This window comes from Chaetodon trifascialis, chromosome 7 (assembly GCF_039877785.1).
Source record: "Chaetodon trifascialis isolate fChaTrf1 chromosome 7, fChaTrf1.hap1, whole genome shotgun sequence".
Lineage (NCBI taxonomy): Eukaryota > Metazoa > Chordata > Actinopteri > Chaetodontiformes > Chaetodontidae > Chaetodon > Chaetodon trifascialis.
The window spans coordinates 18,904,438-18,920,716 of record NC_092062.1 but is presented as its reverse complement, the minus strand read 5'-3'; the positions used below and the strand labels follow the sequence as shown (position 1 = coordinate 18,920,716).

At 40.6% G+C, this 16,279-nt stretch overlaps 1 protein-coding gene across 1 annotated transcript; it reads right to left on the bottom strand.

Moving 5' to 3' along the window:
- Positions 1-261: 261 nt before the first annotated feature.
- Positions 262-7,456, bottom strand: brd9 (bromodomain containing 9). The gene is made up of 17 exons (XM_070967178.1): positions 7,291-7,456; positions 5,910-6,130; positions 5,702-5,830; positions 5,481-5,613; positions 5,275-5,332; positions 4,304-4,448; positions 4,094-4,204; positions 3,218-3,405; positions 2,918-3,050; positions 2,652-2,727; positions 2,434-2,529; positions 2,209-2,341; positions 2,017-2,128; positions 1,850-1,906; positions 1,661-1,766; positions 722-892; positions 262-568 (listed from the first exon to the last, which is right to left on the bottom strand). The coding sequence occupies exons 1-17, from the start codon at positions 7,337-7,339 to the stop codon at positions 468-470; spliced, it is 2,019 nt and encodes a 672-aa protein (XP_070823279.1). The 5' UTR covers positions 7,340-7,456; the 3' UTR covers positions 262-467.
- Positions 7,457-16,279: the final 8,823 nt, after the last annotated feature.

Sequence of the window (16,279 nt, the reverse complement as noted above, 5' to 3'; positions counted from 1 at the left end):
GCATATGGCTTTGATTTCACTTCTCTATTGGGTCTCCACATACTGAAATCCTACAATAACAAATATTGCGCAATTAAAGCCTATGTGTGGAAATTCACTGCTGCAGACAAGTCTGGAATCAGCCAGATGATCTCTTCACATCCTTTCACTGTAAATGCACTAAATTTGGATGAATACTGAAGGACAGTTTCAACAGCATGTGTAATGCTGCTGATCACAGTTTTTTCATTTGCTTACTGACGCACACACATACATACAAATATACAATACAAACGGATGCAAGCATTTATTTTCTAAGTGTTGCACTCATACAAAACCATACAATTACACTACAAACATTCTGTACAATCATATTCAATACTAAAAACAGGTCAGAGGCTCCTGCTCTCCCAACAGTGTTTTTACAGTCCAAGGCTGAGTACCCCTGTGCTGTTAACACCAGCATACCAGAGCAGCAGTGTGTGTGGTCAGCTGTTAGCTGTGCTCTCTGGCTCTGGAGACTGCAGGAACTCATAGGGATCGTGAACCATTTCCGACTGGTCCCCCACGCCCAGGTGAGATGGGCTCCCTGTGGATAAAATAAAGTATGGTCATTATGTTGTTGCACGAATATAATAGATATTCACAGCTGACAATAATATGATGTTTAATCAAACAAAAAGAATGAGTGAAGCTCCACTCTGAGCACCTAATCTTGTAATCTTATTCTTACTGCAGATACCTAAGTGGTGCTGGTCCCTCTCTGACGCATTAGAGAGGGAGGACAGGTTGGACGAGGGTCTGGAGCCAACTCTGTCCACCTGAGCCTCCTGAAACTCCTGCAGGAGTTTGTCTGCATCATCGAAGTGCTGCTGGCCCTCCTCGTTCCCTGGCTCTTTCTTCACTGTTTTACCTGATGAAGAAAGACAGAGGGTAAGATCGTTGCAGGCAATTAAATAAATGAACTAAAGAAAAAACTGCACACCTATTCTAGTGAGGGCTTGGATTGCAAGTACACATGAAGTAGCTTTAGGATTGCAAAGAATTACAAAGACAATCACAGTATGTCTTATTCCACAATCACGCACGATATCAAGGGAGGCAGGTGAAGCAACTGTTAATCAAAGTAACAGAAGTGTTGTGTGTGACGCTGGCGGTCTTGTGTACCGAAAAAAAGGAAAGACAAAAGGTCTGTGGATTCGCTATAACATGAAAAGCAAATACAAGAGGCGGTGTAAACTTCCTGCCATTCTGCCATTATTTATACATCGACTGGGTGGCGTCTGTTACCGATGAACCTGTTCACCTGTGGAATATTCCAAGCAGGTGTTTTTGGAGCATTCCCCAACTTTCCCAGTCTTTTGTTTCTCCTGTCCCAACTTGCATGAAACGTGTTGCTGCATCAAATTCAGAGCAAGCATATATTTGCAGAATGTAGTAAAAACTCACCTTGAGAGTTATAATAGGATTGAGGTTTTAATGCCCTTCAATAATGCCACTCCTAACATCTTATCTCATGTTGCGCTTTCTACGTCTACAAGCATTATCACATTAACATAACATAAGCTTAGCATTTACATGGACTCTACTTGACACATCTCGCTGCCTTATCTGGCTTATGACTGGATTACTGGTGTACATGTAAGTGCAGCCACTTAAGAGTGCTGATGGGGATAATCACCTAATGAGTTCAGCATGGATATATCCAGAGACATATCAGGATAGTTCTTCATTGACATGAAGTCCAGGACCGAGCCGCTCTCTCCCAGGCCAGGGCCATCTGCCATCTGAACAAAAACACACCGCTTCAATCAGACAGTCAAAAGACTATTTAAATGCATCTTCACTTGTAGCAGCAACTACAGCATACCTGAATGTCACAAATGCTGGATTTGGTTTCATCAGGTTTCAGCATGATATTTCTTTTCTGCAATGTAAAATAAGCATCATGCATGTAACAGGAACCAAACTGTGGCAGGACTGGTCAAGACAACCATAAAGACTGGGAGGATGATATATCAATAACAAACCAGATACCTGTCGGATTTGACTGACAGCTTTAAGGTGATCGCCTGCTGTCATCTTATCAAGAAGCCTGTCAACCCAATGCTTCGTGATACTTCCACAGCCCTTGACAAACTCCTGTATGCTGAGGGTCAAAGTGCACAAAATTAGAATTTCCACTCATTTCAAATCAAAGTCTGACCTTTGACAGCAAAGTCCACCTACCTGAGAGCACACTGTACTCCTGTCTCATCTCCATAGGCTGAATAGAGCATATCCACCTCATCAGACAGCAGGTCTGGAAAGATGGAGTTCTTCTGAAGGGTCTGAACGTTGTAGGCACTGCTGAGAAATGTTACTACACAGAACAAGAAAGCATAATCCATTGTTAGTCACAGACTTTGTGGCAATTAGCAACTGTTATTAACAAAAGTGCACTTCATGGCATACCTTTGTGTCTCCTGTCATCTTTGAAACCCAAGGTCGTTAATCCAGGGAGAAGTTTATTTGACAAGGAACTCAGATCCACTTTATGAGTCTCCTCTTCTGCAAAAACCAAAAACAATTTGCCTCTTTCTCAGATATCACATATATACTAATGTAGTGTAGATGCTGCATGAGCATAGAGTTTTAAAATATGTTTAAAAGACTTAACAATGATAACAAACCTTCTGCATCAGGATCAAGCTGATTTACAACAGTATATAGAAGAGAACTGTCTGGCTCTTTACGCAAGTAGCCCATCTGAAATCACAGAGCAGAAAAAATGTAGTGTCAATACAAACTGCTTGCTTCGCCAGCATACCTTGGTCGAAACTGACCTCCTCAAGTGTGGAAGCCTACTACCACTTTGTCAGTTATTGTTAAAAAATGAGTAAGTGGTGGAAAAATTATGTATGAGTGGGAATTTATACACAATAAGTAAAGTGGAAACCTTGGAGTTAGGCATGTATCTGTTGATTCGATCCCGAGCTTCATCTGCAGAATGCTCGACGAGTGCCAGAACATGCTCCTCTGCCGTACTGTCAGTCAAGCTGCATGCGTTTCCCTCTGGTTCATACAGATAACTGAAATACCAGAAGTGACTGTGTTATCACTTCATTGCACTGACAGAGTGTTGAATCATTGAACGTCACAAACTCAGGACTTCCCCACCGGTGCTTCCCACAACCTTTCATTCTTTAAATGTACACAAAAAGTCACATTTAATCTAGATATTACAAGTAAGGAATACCTGATGACTTCCTTCATGTCTTTGACTGGTTGTTTCCTTGACTTCTTAGCTGATTCCACTGGGATGGGGATAATCTCTGGAGGAGGTATATCTGTTGTGAGGTCTTCATCTCCCAGAATGGCTGCCTGCTGGGTGAAGTCCATGTCCTGCATGAAAGACATGCTGCGCTTCAGAGCCAACAGCCGTTCCTGTAGACAGGGTAGAGGAGAAACTCTTAATTTTGTCTGCTTAACAGGCAGATACTGTGTGTTTACGGTAAGAGAGTAGATGGAGTAGAAAGGGAGAGCTGAAAGTTGATTATGATGACAATGATGTTTTAAATCCACCCTCGGTCAATTGACATTGGAATTAGTGGCTGACTTCCTGTAACAAGTCTGTTTGAGTTACTACATGCAAATTAGTTTTATTAATGTGCAGGGCTCATGATTAGAAAATGTCATAGTGCCCTGAACATATTCCATTACTCACTATACGTGAAGCAGTGCCGTGATTTGACTCTAAATGATATTGTTACTGCAGTCTGTCTGTCTGATGTCCGTCAACCTTATTCACAAATCAAAACTTAAGTGTATAATTTATGGAAATGTATGGATCAACAAATCACAGAAGTTCCACTTTTATATGTTGATATATTACACTAACATTTTGATCTACTCCATTTAGGTATTAGCAGTAACATTACCTGTAAAACTATTTGATCAAAAGCTAAACAAAGGGAAGTGAAGTGCTAATAGAAGCGCCTCAGCAAATGACTGTTCAGTGAAGTCACACCACAAGACAGCTAATATAGACAAAGCTGTGTGTCTAATTGATTAGATGGGTGGGGTTACAAGAGAAGTATAATTTGTTTATTTTTCTTCCATTTGACATCAGTACCTTGCTCATCATCTTGAATCCTGTATGGAGCAGTTTCTTGGCAGCCTTGTAGTAGACAGTCTCTGGTCGGTTGTACACCATGGCATTGTCACACATCAGCTTAAAATCTGCCTGAAGGCCAAAAAGTAGGTTTGTAATTTCATATTATTCTCAAAAATAATGAATATTCATCATTCCAACTCTTTTTTTTGTGTTGAAAAGCATCCTCACCTTGAATTCTGTAACTGTGTTGTACTCATTGTTTCTAATCTTGTCTTTCATGGTGCTGAAGTCCATCGGGTGTTTGATGATCATTGAGTAACCAGGAGCAATCGCATCCGTTACTGGAAATGAGAAGAATCCATGGGGGTCTTTCCTGGAAAGACAAGTGATGCCCCATCCGTGTTATTCAGTACAGCACCAACCTTAACTTTTGTTTAGGCTTGTCTTTTTGAGTGCAAGTGTTCTTGTCTGATCATGCTGGGGCGCATTATCTGTCCGGCCAATATGATCAATATGAATGTGTTGACAGCAAACTATGGCATCAATGAGGTCACATACAACGTGTATGTGTGTATAATAAAAGCTCAGGTCTGTGCTACAACACTAAATGCTCAAATAGATTTAAGGGTGACAGTCTGTAGAAGCGGCAAAGTTTATTGTACCTGACAATATTTAGCATGTAGGTGTGGCACATACAAACAACACATGCAAATGCTGCTATTATTAGAGTCATGAAAATGAAAAGGGGTTTTGTCCCATAGGACAGTGAATCAATACACGTGCTCATCTAGTCTAATGTCATCTGTCAATAAGCCAGTGGGACAAGTTGTATGCAAAGATGACATTCTGACCTGAGGGTGTAGTAAAATAAAAATCTCACTATGTCTAAAACAAAAAAAGACTGTATCTTCTGGGCAGTGTAGCTGTGTTCAGGAAATTTCATGGCAATGTGCCTATTAATTTGTGATATTTCTTGTGTAAACTGTGCTAGTTGGTGATGCTGTTGGAAAAAACAATAGAACTCATCATTAAGGACAAATATCAGTCCCACCCTTAACCCTTACTTAACCCTTAGTCTTCATGCTTCTGAATCTATGAAGTCAGATTAAGTCAGCCTCCTGCTCTCCCGGAGCAGTGCTGTGGCATTAAGACGACTGAAGGCTGAACGCAACAATTAGACTGAAATAAGTGTTCCTCACCTCTGCAACTGCCTCAAAAAGTGCTCCAGCAGTTGTTGGCGAGGAGTGGACTCATTCTCTACATTGGGAAAACAAACAAACAAACAAACAAACAAACAAACAAATGATTTATTAGCACACTTAAAATTGAAAAATTGCTCAAATTCAATGTAATGTTTACTTGCCAAAAAAATTCTGATGTTGTCCTCATAGTCAGGCATTCTTACCTTGTTGCGTCCTGCATGCTCGGACCGGCCTGTCTCCTTGCTGTTCTATTTCCACCTTAATATTGGGGTGAAACTCCTCTCCTTCAGGCTCCATCTCAAATTCTCTCTCTTTCTTCTTTTTCTTCTCTTCAGGCTTATGAGATACGGTCATACCATGAGTGACTTGTTAATGAAATGATGACAAATTCATTGGTCATTTTCTCATGCTTAGATTTACTCACCTCTAATCCAATACTTATACTTTTTGACAAAGTGAAAGGTTCAACAGGTACACCAGCACTGGTGGCAGCTGTAGCAGCTGCTGCTTCTGATTCATTCTGCTCTCGCTCTCTCTTCTTCCTCTTTTCCTCCTATAGGATGGGATGAATTTAACTTACAGTGGCAAAAAAGACAGGAGCTATAAGGTAGAATATTCTTCTGTAAACTAACCTTCCGTCGCCTTCTGTCCTCATCATCCACATATTTGTCTTTATCCTTTTCAGACTTTTTCTTCTTCTTTTTCTTTTTCTCTTTGTGGCGTTCTCGTTCATGGTCTGATCTGTCATCATAGTAGCTGGAGTCATGGCCCGAACCAGACAGCTCTGTCACCTCACTGCCTCCAACTTTGAGGACAAGCTTCAGGGGCTTCTCAAGAGCCTTATCCTCATAGTCTACAACCAAAAAAAATCAAGATGAAGCTGATAAGTCAGATAGGAATCATGGTACAAGGTGAAAAGTTGTAGGAGGACTACGTGAGCATGTGAAATTATGTTGGTATTTGTACACAGTATTTCAAACTACTGCACAAACAAACATGTGCTAATAAGCATGTTGTTGTTTTTTTCCTGATTAAGGATGTTTTTATATCCTCAACAATTATAATGTGGAATTTATTGAAAGCCAAACTACTCTTGATGGCAACAGCTTTTTTTTTTTTATATCTTCAAGAGAACCACAATTTATCTTCCAAACTATTATGCACATTCTCTCTGCTACATTTTCCTTTCCAGTCTCTTTCCAGTCTAAATCACTATTGCTATTAGAAATGGCCAAAGAAATTATTTTTAAAAAGAATGGCCAAAGAGCAATTTACATAAAGAGCATATTTACAGATCATATTACATATTAATACATGAGCCCTTCTAGTGTGTAACAACCTCTTTAAGATTTCCCTTTACATCACCTGGCAAATTAATTAACACACATGAGATTGATACCAGTTATATGAGAAGAAAGGAAAAAATATAACGTGCATAAACTTTCCTTGAAAAACTAAAAATTACGTGAACCAAAATCTTACACAGCTGTCACTTGCGTAATGATTTGGACCACACTGGATCTGGATCACACTGCTCTTACTTCATGCACCAAATAGGTTGTGTATTGTAAAAAGAGTTCATGTAAGAAGCTATGCAGAACATCTACTGTATGTTGTGGTTGTGTTGTATACTGGTGAAATTACTTACAGAGCAAGTTAAACTGGAATTTTAAGCTAACAATACCAAAACTTGAAAATCAGATAGAACTTCACTTTTACATACAAGCACAGCCAAAAAACAAACAAAACATACTTATTATGTCAAATTCTAACGAACTAATTAGCACAGGATTTTAGCAGGAAACTAATTTACCAACGGCATCTGAAAGGTAGAGCCGAGGGATGTGCACCGTCTTGGTATATTAGGGTAGATTAAAACACACACAAAAAAGACTAACAATGTAAATCTTCTTTGCCAGTTGAGCTTACTAGCCTAGCTAAGCTAAGCTAAGATGGAAGCTAGCTGGAACAAAAGCGGTGCGGTAACTAATAGTAAAATGTGCATTCATGTACCATCAACTGTTCTCCACTCCGGTTTGTGTTTCTTGTGTTTTTTCCCCATATCTCCGTACTTATATCCGAAGTCTTATGTTTATTGAAAATATTTTGTCACTGGGCGCTGACGTTCCTCCAGCTTTAGCAGGTCGTTGCTACAAGAGAGCTAGCAGCAGGCGGATGTGATAACCAAAACAAATGATGTATTTCCGGTGTAACAAATCAGCGCGAGGAATTTGAGCGACTGTTGGTTTTCTAATGCCACAGCTAACCGATGACGTTATCGGATTGATAACCGAAATGGTGAAAGGTATGGTTTCACTTTGGTCGATGTAGAAACTGGTTTCCTTAACTCATTGATGAATGTTAACATTAGTCAGCTGTGTAAACTAGCTGCAACATCGCCGACTTGCTCAGCTCACGTAATGGAAAAGTGCCTTTTAGTTGAGCAAATCTATCCGTTGAGAAAATTAGCTAAATTAACTCCTCCCTGTGATGAGTGCTGCTTTTAAAGCTCTGCAATGTGAGTAAAATGCCTTTGGTCATTTGTCTCAGCCCACCCTTCATGAACTAAATAAAAGTCACATTTTTCAACATTTACTTACAAAAGAAGTCAAAACTTTGGGTGCAGTTCTCATTCAATGTTTTTTGTTATATTTGCTAGTTTCTGCATTTCAGATTAATACTGGAAGACATCAAAACTACAAAAGAACACAAATGGAGTTATGCAGTAAATAAAAAGTGTGAACAAAGCGCTCATCAGCCAAAGTACAGATTTCCACTGGTCTAATGTCCATTCCTTGTGTTTTTTGACCCAAGCAACTCTCTTGTTCCTGTTGGTCTCCTTCAGTAGTGTTTTCTTTTCAAATGCCTGATTCACTCAGTCTCCTCTGAATGCTGCTTGAACTCTGTGAAGCGTTTATCCTGGCTGTAATCTGAGATTATCATTAATTGCTGATTTCTGAAACTGGTAACCGTTATGAGGTAACTCTTGGTTTCCTTGGGTGGTCCTGAACTAGCGTTCGATGGTTTTTGTGACTGCACTTGAAGATTTTTTGAAAGGTTTTAAAATTCTCCACACTGACTGACCTTCATATCTTAAAGTAATGATGGATCTATCATTTCTCTTTCCTAGATTGAGTGATCCTTGCCCTAATATGGATTAAAACAGTAGGCAGATATGGCCTTTTACTGTATACCCACACTGTCTCTGCACAACACAACTTATGGTCTCAACTGCATTAAGAAGGAGAGAAACTCTACTAATTAACCTTTGACAGGGCATAGCTGTTAATTGAAAACCATTCCAGGTGATTACATCATGAAGCTGGTTAAGATAATACCAACAGTGAGCAAAGCTGTCAGACTCTAATAAAATTAGATTCCATTAATCATGTGGGATGGTATCAGATGTTACAGGTGGGAAAATAGTTTTTATCTTAATGATAATGCAGTTATCATGTAATGGAATTGAAGCTATATTGTACTTTCCTGTGTACTATTTTTTTGTGTTAAAGTATCACAACAGCCTGGTTTTTGGACAAAACAGAAGAACGATGCATGTGGAATCTGTGGCTGTGATTGATATGGATGAAATGGTAACTCAGGGATGTTATTTTGGTATTCTTTGTGAGGATTTATATAAGACTGAATATAATATTTCATCTATGTCATTGATTTTTTTTGTATTCAAAGAATTAATAATGCTTTTTTTTGTCCTTAACTTTTTTTCCCCATTCAGCTCTGTGATTTGACGAACTGCTCTGTCTTCATTCAGTCATCTTGAATGAGGATGGACAGAGCAGGCTCAGTAGCAGGAGCAGGAGGAGGATGAGGACCTTTCAGCAGCTAATCGCTGGTTGCTGCCAGCAGGTGACACTAGTGTGGACAAGAGCTCGGCACATTGGACAGAACGTCATGTTGAGAAAATCTCACTTTCTTAGTTTGATTTATTTCTGGTTGAAGTCTGACAGTCAGACAGGACTTAACACAGGAGGCAACCAAGGACGGTAGGTGACAAACTGGCATAAACATATGGCTGACACTGCTCTTGTCTTGGTCCTCATGCATAACCTTTGGAGGGTAAAAACGAGGAGCCTGTTGGTAAAAATATTGTTTTGAGTATTTTGGGCATACTTGAATAACTCAGACTATGAATTATGGGCCAACCGTTACTGGGTCTTTGATTCTAATTCTGATTTGGATATTTGAAAGATAAAAAAAATTTGATACACTTGGCTCATGGTCATTTTTTCTTAATATAAGCTCATAACATATTATGAGCTACTGATACAGAGATTGTGTCTCTAAATGACTTGAAACCTATTTCTTGTTATACATGCAGATTCCACTACATCTTTCTTAAGCAAGCCCTGGCTCTAATATGAATGGGCCCTGGTACAAGAGAACTGTGCCACAGGAGTGGTTTGAGGAGTTGCTGTGAATGTTTGTTACTTTTACCTTTTGTGAAAACCTTGAATTCATTGGGATCCATTCAATCATCTGTGAATCCGACCTGACCAAAGCCTCCTTTGTTTCTTATGGAGAAAACTACAGTTGTTTTGTAAGCTCCCATAGAATAAGTTTTGCGTAATCGAAAGAGACGTCAATGCTGGCGTTAATATAAAGATGTGGTTAGCGTAATAATGATGATTAAGTGTCATTATTTTGATCTTCTCTGCCATCCTGTGTGTGTGTGTATGTGTGTTATATTTTCACCTTGATCCTGTGCAACTTGAAAGACCCTTTTTTCCCTTTGGCTCATTAAAATTTTATCTTGGCTAAATATTTCACTCTTTTTGTTTTGGACAGCTGAATTCCATGGGATTTGGGACAGGTTGGTCAAAACAGACTCAGGTGCTCAGGTTTTTCACATTGCTAAACTTCACATTGTTTTCATATTCCTGCAGCTCCTGGATTATGTCAAAACAGCATTTTACTTCTCCAACAGGAATACGCACAGCAGCCTGATTTCGTGGAAACATGTTGCGCTGCTTCGAGGTAAATCACTAATGAGAAATCACATTAATTGGCTGAGGTTGTGTCAGAGATGTGCGCAAAATAAGTAATTTATGGTATTGTGTATGCCCACATTCAGGACCTCTGGGCACAGGGAAAATGTCACTTTGCAAAGCTCTCGCCCAGAAGCTGTCAATCAGACTGTCAAGTTGGTAAGACAATCCTCATTTTAGTGAAACCACTTCAGCAGAAACGACACACACTCTTTTCATTTCAAAATACACTCAGGCACACTCCTCTCCCTGCAGGTATTCTTATGGGAAATTTGTTGAGATAAGCAGCCGTTTGTTCTCAAAGTGGTTTGTCAGAAGTACAGGTGGCTCCTTTTTTTTTACCTGTGCAGTTGGAGGTTGATCTAGATCGAGCTGATATTATTTCGGTAGCTAATCATGCCTCTTTTTTACAGGGGTAAAATGTTTACGAAGATCTTCCAAAAGATCTGAACAACTGATCATTGATGAAGATGCTCTTGTATTTGTTCTGATTGATGCGTTAAATATACTGGAAGTGAACGTTTATTAATTCTATCTTTTGAGTACATTCCTTTATTGATTGGCTTCCAAATTCACTGGAAAAAGAAGACTTGTGCACTTGATGTGCCTTAGTTATTCCATGTTCAGGTGTGTCTCTGTTCCTTTTTGTGATCCTGTTTTACAGAGAGTCCGTGGAGAGTCTTACAGCAGCTAGTGGCCTGACAACTGGGAAGAGAGCCCTCTGACGCCATCCGAGTGGTCAACTACTTTCTCGCTCAATTGGACCAGATCAAGCGGTCAGTAAGCAAAGTAGCCAATGTAGTAGACAGTAGACACTGCACTGCCCACCGTTCAACTACCAATGAGTCCTTGTCTCAGCAAAAGACCTCCTCTTCGGGATCCCAGGAAGCAAAGAAAAGTTACCAATGCATTTAAGAGGAACCCTACATTTAAGATATGATGATCCTTATGATTAAAGGATACACACTGTACAATGATCGCTTCCTGTATGAAGTCCTGCCAGAATAAAACTTTATTGATCCCGCCCCAGGGAAATGAAGTTGTTGCAGACAGCAATAATGGCAAGAATAAGAAGGAGATGTAGAAAAAGAACAAATAAACAGTAAAAAGGGATACAGAATGAAATTAACTATATCTATGTGTGTGTACATTACATAAAAAAGAGTGTAAAAATAATGTTGCCTTGAAATGGAAAATTTTAGATGTGGATAATAAAATACAGCAAATCTGTCCCCACGTCCTTTGTCTTTGTCTTTGGCTTTAATGTGGAGGTGGTTCAGTTCACACCATTTGACAAAGTTGGTGATGACTTTCCTGTATTCCAGCTCGTTCCCCTGTGATACACATCCAACACTGGCTGTATCATCGGAGAGCTTCTGGATGTGACCACTGTCAGCGTTGTGTCTGAAGTCTGATGTGTAGAGGGTGAAGTGGAAAGGAGGGAGCACTGTCCCCCGTAGAGCTGCAACCCACCACATCAGACACACAGCTGCAAAGCCTCACATCGTGTAATCTGTTGGTGAGGTAGTTGATGGGCCACGCAGCCAGGTGGCAGTCTACTCCAGCTCCTTCCAGCTTCCCCCTGAGCAGCGATGGCTGGATTGTGTTGAAAGCAGTGGAGAAGTAAAAAAAACATGACCCTCACTGTAATACAACCTGAAAATATCAAAAAAAGATGCGAAGGGGGGAGAAAAAAATCATTGGTCAAAGCCAGTAAGGAGGATTAGACACATGACTGTGCCTCTAATTTACACCGAGGCACATCTGCTGGTTTAAACCAAAATGAAATGTTGTGGATGTGACTGACTTTAAATCTTTGAAGCACTGATGGATGAATTCTGGGTATTTTTTCCACACCTCTCTATCGTTGTCCCTCTAAAGACGCTCTTCCAGCCTCCTCCTGTAGCTGTCTTTGCCTCTGCTTATCTCCCTTTTCAGCTCCCTCTGCACCCTCTTCAGCTCATCTTTGTCCCCAGATCTAAAAGCCCTCTTCCTCTACTTCGGAAGGGCTTTCAGTTCCGGGGACACCCAGGGTTTGTTATTTGGGAGACACTGTACCTTCCAGGTCAGTGTCCTCCCTGTGTGGACTGTACAATGCTTCCCAGTCAGTGGTGTCAAAGCAGTCTCTCAGTGCCATCATGGTGTCCTCAGACCATCTTCTCACGTACCTGATGGCAGATGGTTGTTAATTCACCACAGGTATGTAGGCAGGGAGCGGATGAACCAGGTTCTGATCAGAGCGGCCAGCAGGGGGAGGGGTGAAGATCTGTAGGCATCCTTTGTGTTAGCATACAGTAGGTCCAACGTCCTATTGTCTCTGGCGTGTCTTACTTTCAAAGGGATGTTTTCTAACAGGAAGCTTTAACCTGAACAGCACCAGCTTCTTTTTGTTGTCATGCTCCAGGGATAGTTCAGATTTTCATTGGCATTGGTTATTTTCTTGTATTGATATCACTGCATACACATTAACTCAGTCTGTGCATTTTGTTGGCAATATCCCATTGAAAGGGCAGACATGAAAAGCAGTCCCATGACGGGCCAGAGGCCTCGGTGGATTAACATTGTCTGACTCCTGTGTTGTGTATTTTATGGGCAATAAAAGCGTTAAAAACAGGTTGCAGTCGACCTTTAGTCTGTCTCCCATAAGTTAGCTGAATAACTTTGCTGTGTAAAACCAGAAACCCCCACAAATATATAAAATGTACATTTGCAAATGTGGACGTAAACAGGGCTCTTCCAGCTTGTGCAGCTGTGGAGATAACACATTGTTCGCTTATGAGACGGACTCCTGCACGCAGGCTCAAAGTGATATGATGTCTGAGTGTGTGCTGTGGAACGATGATTCAGTTTTTAAATGTATCAGCCGTACGCACAGTTTACACGAGCGGATCAGTGTCTCCATTGTTCATATGAACATGTTTTGCATTCTGTGAATGCTCGGCTGCTTTGCATGTCAGCTGCTGGGTTCAGACAATGTGCCCTTTGTTTGTTGTTGGGCAACAGCTTTTTCACTCCACTTCAAAAGTGGAGGCTGGAGGCTGTTCCTGAATCTTTCACTCACTTGCTTCATTCCTGCTCAGACCTCATCACTGTCACCTTTCAAATGACTCTTTTTGTGAGTGTTTTCTTAAGCACGTCTCACTTAGAACTTTGGTGTATTTGATTTTACTGTCTAAAGCCTGCCGTTAGGATCAAGCAAAAGATTTATACTCTCTTTATACTCTAATCAAGACCTTCAATCATAGATTTTTCTTAAGTATTGGGTTTTATAAGAAAGCCAGAATGGATTTCCCCTCATTTCATTAAAGAAGCATAACTGTTGTTTGTGTGAATTATCCCTTTAATGCCACAGTATCTTTTTACACCTAATTGTTTGGCGCCTGCTATTTTCATACGCCAATGAAGTTTTTATGTGAGATGAATTGCACGAGGAACCTGTACTTTTCTCTAATCTGATCAATGATCACAAAGTGGAGAGAAAAAAGGAAGACGGAGAAAGGGAGAGCTGTAGGAACGGGCACGGTAAATAAAACCATAATTGCTCTGTCTGGAGGCCCTTTTCTTTTGACTGTAGTTGGTCCAAAACCAGGCAGCTGTTAAAAGGCAATCAAGACCAAGAAGGAAGAAAAGTCAAAAGCCTTATTGTTGCTGGGTTTTATCACAGTTTCGAGCAATTTGAAAATGTCAGAAAACTCCAAACAAAACAAACAGTCTGATGTTTATCCTCTCAACCGTTGTTCAGGTACATGGCTGAAAGCAACGGAATATTGTAGCATGTGCCAATAGTGATTCACATATGGGAGGGGATTAATTTACACACAGACTTATAGGCATGTTCAGAAGAAACTGAGCAGAACTGCACACGAAACCAAGGACAGGGGTTATGGTTTATGCTGCTATAATCTTTCAGATGATCTTGAAGTCTTGAAAAACCCTGCACTTCTGCCAGGATGATGATCCACATCCTCTGCACAAATACTCAATGAGCCCATAAAACTTGATCCGTGTCAGGACTTCTCAATTCTTCATCCACATGACAGCCCTTGATGATAAAGCAGATCTTTTATCCTAGTGAATATTGCCCTTAAAAACAACTTCAGCTCTCTCTCTCCCTGTGTGTTCACAGTCTAAACTAGCCTGTCAGAAACTGTAACAATAGTTGTTTTTCTTTTTGGCAGCGCATATATATGTCATCCATTTAAGTGGTATGTTAGGGGGAGAAGGAGAGGGAGGACGAGGGAGAGATACCTTGTAAAGAGGCAGAATCCTGAGAGCCACGCTGCATAAAGAAATGGCGATAATTAGGCACGGCAAGCGGGATCAAAGAAAGCTTCCATCAATGAGCTATGCAAATGTGTCGGCTCATCCTGTCAACCACAGACAGTGATCTGAGGCTCCTGTGTCTATGGGAAGTCAAATGGCAGACAAATTGACAGGAAGAGCAGTATAGCTGCTGAAACTGAAAACTGAAACTGGGACACTATCATATAGTAGCGCTCACAGAAAATGAGATGCTCTTCCAGTAGCACAGAGAATAAATGCCTCTTATTTTATTCCAGGCACAGCTCCTCTGTCTAGGTAATAGAGGATAAAGATAAGGTCGAGTGCGTGCTCTGTAATTTCTACTAGGACAGCAGCACTGACAGGAACAGTGGGTGTGTGAGTGACTGACTCCAACTGTAAAAACAGACGATGCCTCGATGCATGCAAAGATCAAAGTGGCGTCTCTCCGCGGTTTGAATGTAACCTGCACAGGAGTGGAATATTGACAAAACACAAGCATCGCATTCATGTTTTTGTAAGGTTGCCTGAAACTTACTCTGTTATTGCTGGTGAGAAGTTGTCCAGGCTACAGCCAGGCTTTATCTAATTGAAAACTGTATCACGTGGTCACCTGACACGTGGACTTCCTGCGATACAGTCCCTTCCTGCCTCCTCCTCTTCCTCCTCCTCCTCATCATAGTGACCGTGCTCTACTGGGCCCACGTGCCGGCATCATTTCCAACATTCACTTTTCATTTCAGAGTTCAGTCTCATGGATGTCACTGATTTGGCTAACATCCACAGGAGCCCGCTCACGCCTGCAGAGTGCAAACGAGAGAATCGGGAAGCTGACCTCAGTTTACTGAACGGCCACCGGTGTCATTCCTGATAGCAGAGTTTTTTTCTGAAAGTTTGTTTATGGGGCAGAATGCCTGGGTCACATTCATTTATTATAGTGCTGACAAAGTCTGATTTGGACAGGAGGCTCTTTATATTCAGGCGGACAAGACCAAGTCCCTTGTGTGATTTAAGATCCTGAAATGTGTGAAATTGGAGTGAAACTCTAATGTCCAAGTGCAAGTAAATGTACACAGACTCTGAGATGCTGATGTGTGGCTTCACAGAGTGTCAGAGACAAAGTTGGTGAATATCATCTTCAAATGTAGGTCTCTACCTAAGAGCCTGTTTAAGCCCTTAAAGAAAGCTTGCATTGATATGATTATTGATCACTTTGAATCTTATTTCAGAAATTTCTTGAGGATATCTCTATTAATCTTGTGTGTGTACTTTAAAAAAATGTAAATTAACACATAATCTAATGATCTGTTATCTGTTATGACCACATATTTGGTTAAGTGTTGGGCTTATGTGACATTTACATTTATTTACATGTCAAAAAATTTAGTATGTTTAATGGGCTTTCCGTACACACAGGACAACAAACAGAGCCCAAAGCATACAGTCACTAAAGTCATGTTTGTAAAATGCTCCAACTTGTAGTTGCAGGACCTTCGGAGAACGTCCCAAGGACTTTACAGGGACATTTGGGAAAAGTCCTCCAGATGTCAATTATTGTTAGTAGTATAATTATTATTATGATTAGGCTACTAGTACTCAAACCCAGAAGGCAAAACGTTTGGCCCAGAAATGAGGCCACACGACAAAGCAAGGAATCAAAAAGCTTTTTACTCATTGCTCTCAGAGTTAAACACTGGGAGGCGTCTAGGGAACCT

Bases quoted from the DNA above. Each gene is read 5' to 3' on its own strand.
- brd9 (XM_070967178.1), bottom strand. From the start codon at position 7,339: ATGGGGAAAAAACACAAGAAACACAAACCGGAGTGGAGAACAGTTGAT. The intron at 893-1,660 runs GTGATTATCCCC...TTTCTTCATCAG, and splicing joins ATCCATGCTGAACTCATTAG to GTAAAACAGTGAAGAAAGAG. The intron at 569-721 runs GTATCTGCAGTA...TTTTATCCACAG, and splicing joins GAGGGACCAGCACCACTTAG to GGAGCCCATCTCACCTGGGC.